The sequence below is a fragment of the Corapipo altera genome, unplaced genomic scaffold (assembly GCF_003945725.1).
Source record: "Corapipo altera isolate COAL_440 unplaced genomic scaffold, ASM394572v1 61129, whole genome shotgun sequence".
In the NCBI taxonomy this organism is placed as follows: domain Eukaryota; kingdom Metazoa; phylum Chordata; class Aves; order Passeriformes; family Pipridae; genus Corapipo; species Corapipo altera.
Window position 1 is genome coordinate 895,393 of NW_020884955.1, and position 2,555 is coordinate 897,947.

Here is a 2,555-nt window from a genome sequence, read left to right on the forward strand (position 1 = left end):
CAAAGTTGAAGTCTGCTTCTCATGTGCTTGCACAGCACTTGGATTGAGTTCATGGAAAGCACAGGAAGATTTACCTGGAGTCGCCACCTCCCTCTCTGCATCTCTTTGGGAAGGAAGGCCAGAGAGGGTATATAAATCAACATCCATCCAGTCTGTTAGCATCTTTACCTCTCAGAAAAATACCATCCTGAGGACTGGGATGGTTCAGGACCAGGTAGCCTGACTGTTTGGTTTTTTTCTGCTAGAGGCCAGTAACACTGCAGGGAGGGCAGGCAAGAGAGCACCAGCTGAATTTACTGAGGAATTGAGCCAGATTCCTGTGTGCTGCCAGCACAAAAATAGCTGCCATCTTTGGATTTTATGGCTTTGCTTTGTTACAGTCTGGATCAGACTTGTTTTCAGAACAACCTTCAGCCCACATAAATACACCTGTCATTGAAAACAAATTTGCCTGGAATAATTTAACCAATACTTTCCTGCAGTAATCCCTGCAGCTCTGTACGAGCAGTTAAACAAACTAGTTGGGATCACGCAAAGGAAACAACAGCATACAAAATGTTAGCCTTGTGCCTCACTCACTATTTTTTCAGCTTCATGCTATTCGATTACTTTCTTAAGTGCTCTGGGGACAGAGACAGTGAAGAACAGCTTTCCTTGGCAAAGGGAGGCAGTTTCTCACACACGGCTCTGTTTTCCATGGCTCATCCAGCAAAGTGTACACGCCTAAAACAACCAGCAAGAAACAAGCCCATCCAAGAGGGGACGAGTACTGTGGATTTCACACCCCCACACCCTGGCAGTCTAGCACTGGTATAGGGGCATTTACTGGGAGCAGGTGACAAGTGTGCCATGCCAGGAAAACACGAGCAGCAAGATCCTCAGTGCTGCCCAGAGAGCGATGAGCTCCTTTCCTGACAAGGCCACCTAACATGCAGGCAGGCATCTTCCATGCAGCCAGGAAAGACACAGTCAGTTTTATCCATCCTGTAGCATTAACCAGGGCTTCAAGACTTCTGGCCTCAGTCAGAGTCCAGCAGCACGATGGACTGCCACAGCAACCCTGTGTGTGTTTAAAGGACAGTTGTCTTCTCATGCCCATCCCCGTGCCACTGGAGGGCTCTGCCTGGTAGAGCAGTTATTTTTCTAATTCTTAGTCCATAAATAAAGGAAGTAAGTCATGCTATTAATTTCCTTACTCATGAGATATTACATTGTGTACTGTCATTCTTTCATACATGACCACACTCTTGAAATGCAAAGCTCACAATGGCTTATTAAGACTTGCGAGCTGCAAGTAACACCCCTGACTTGCACCTGCAAAGCTGCATGTGCAAAGCAGCAGGAGGACAAGGAACTGTTCCATGTCCATGCCAGGATGCATGACCCGCAGCCTGACATGTCTGTGTCACCACAGGGAATCAGCTCTGAGATCCCAATGAACGAAAAGGGTGGAATCACAGAATCAATTAGATTGGAAAAGACCTCTCAGATCTCTGAGTCCAACCTGTGACTGAACACCACCATGTCCACTAGACCACACCACTAAGTGCCATGTCCAGTCTTTCCTTAAACACCTCCAAGGACGGTGACTACACCACCTCCCCGGACAGTACATCCCAATGTCTGATCACCTTTTCTGTGAAATTCCTCCTGATGTCCAAACTAAACCTCCCCTGATGCAGCCTGGGGCTCTGTCCTCTCATCATGTCACTAGTTACCTGGGAGAAGAGACTGACCCTCACCTGGCTTTAACCTCCTTCCAGGTGTAGTTCTAGAGAGCAATAAGGTCACCCCTGAGCAACATTTTCTCCCACCTGCCTCAGCTGCTCCCCATAGGATTTGTGCTCCAGACCCTTCCCCAGCTCTGTCGTCCTTCTCTGGACCTGCTCCAGCACCTCACAGTCCTTCCTGAACGGAGGGGCCCAGACCTGGACACAGAACTCGAGGTGCGGCCTCAGCAGGGCCAAGTACAGGGGGACAATCCCTGCCCTGGTCCCGGCGGCCACAGTATTCCTGGTACAGGCCAGGATGTCACTGGGCTTCTGGCCCACCTGGGCACGCTGCTGGCTGATGTTCAGCCGGCTGGCGCCGTGCTGGAGCTCAGTGGGAGGCAGCCGGACCGCCCGCCTTCCCGGCGGTGTCCTCGCCCCGACGGCCGCGCCGGGAGCTCCCGCCGCGGTGCCGCCACCCGGCCGCCAGGGGGCGCCAGAGCAGCGCCACAGCTAGGGGGGCTGTCCGCGCGCGGGCCCCGCCCCGCCAAGTGATGTCATCGGCGTCGTGCGTGGGGGCCCCGCGGAGCGGAAGTGTAAGGTCTGGCGGAAGTGGCGTTGGGACGCCTGGCGGAAGTGCTGGCAGAAGGCCTTGTGCGGCGGCGGCAGCAGTAGCAGCAGCAGCGGCGGTAACGACAGTATCGGCGTTAGCGGCAGCAGCGGCTCAAGATGTCGATTGAAATCGAGTCCTCCGAGTACGTGTGGCGTTGGAGAGGGGATGGGGGGGACGGCGGAGAGGGAGGGGGGGGCAGCGGCACGGGGGGGAGGGAACGGCTGAGGGGGGGA

At 54.0% G+C, this 2,555-nt stretch overlaps 1 protein-coding gene across 1 annotated transcript in view; it reads left to right on the plus strand.

Annotated features, from left to right (window-relative positions):
* The first annotated feature begins 2,339 nt into the window (after positions 1-2,339).
* Positions 2,340-2,555, plus strand: part of SMU1 (SMU1, DNA replication regulator and spliceosomal factor) — a 9,093-nt gene continuing 8,877 nt past the window's right edge. The window contains exon 1 of the mRNA XM_027663689.1: positions 2,340-2,464. Within this exon, the coding sequence (XP_027519490.1) occupies positions 2,439-2,464 (26 nt within the window). The 5' untranslated portion in view covers positions 2,340-2,438. The remainder of the gene's footprint in view (positions 2,465-2,555) is intronic.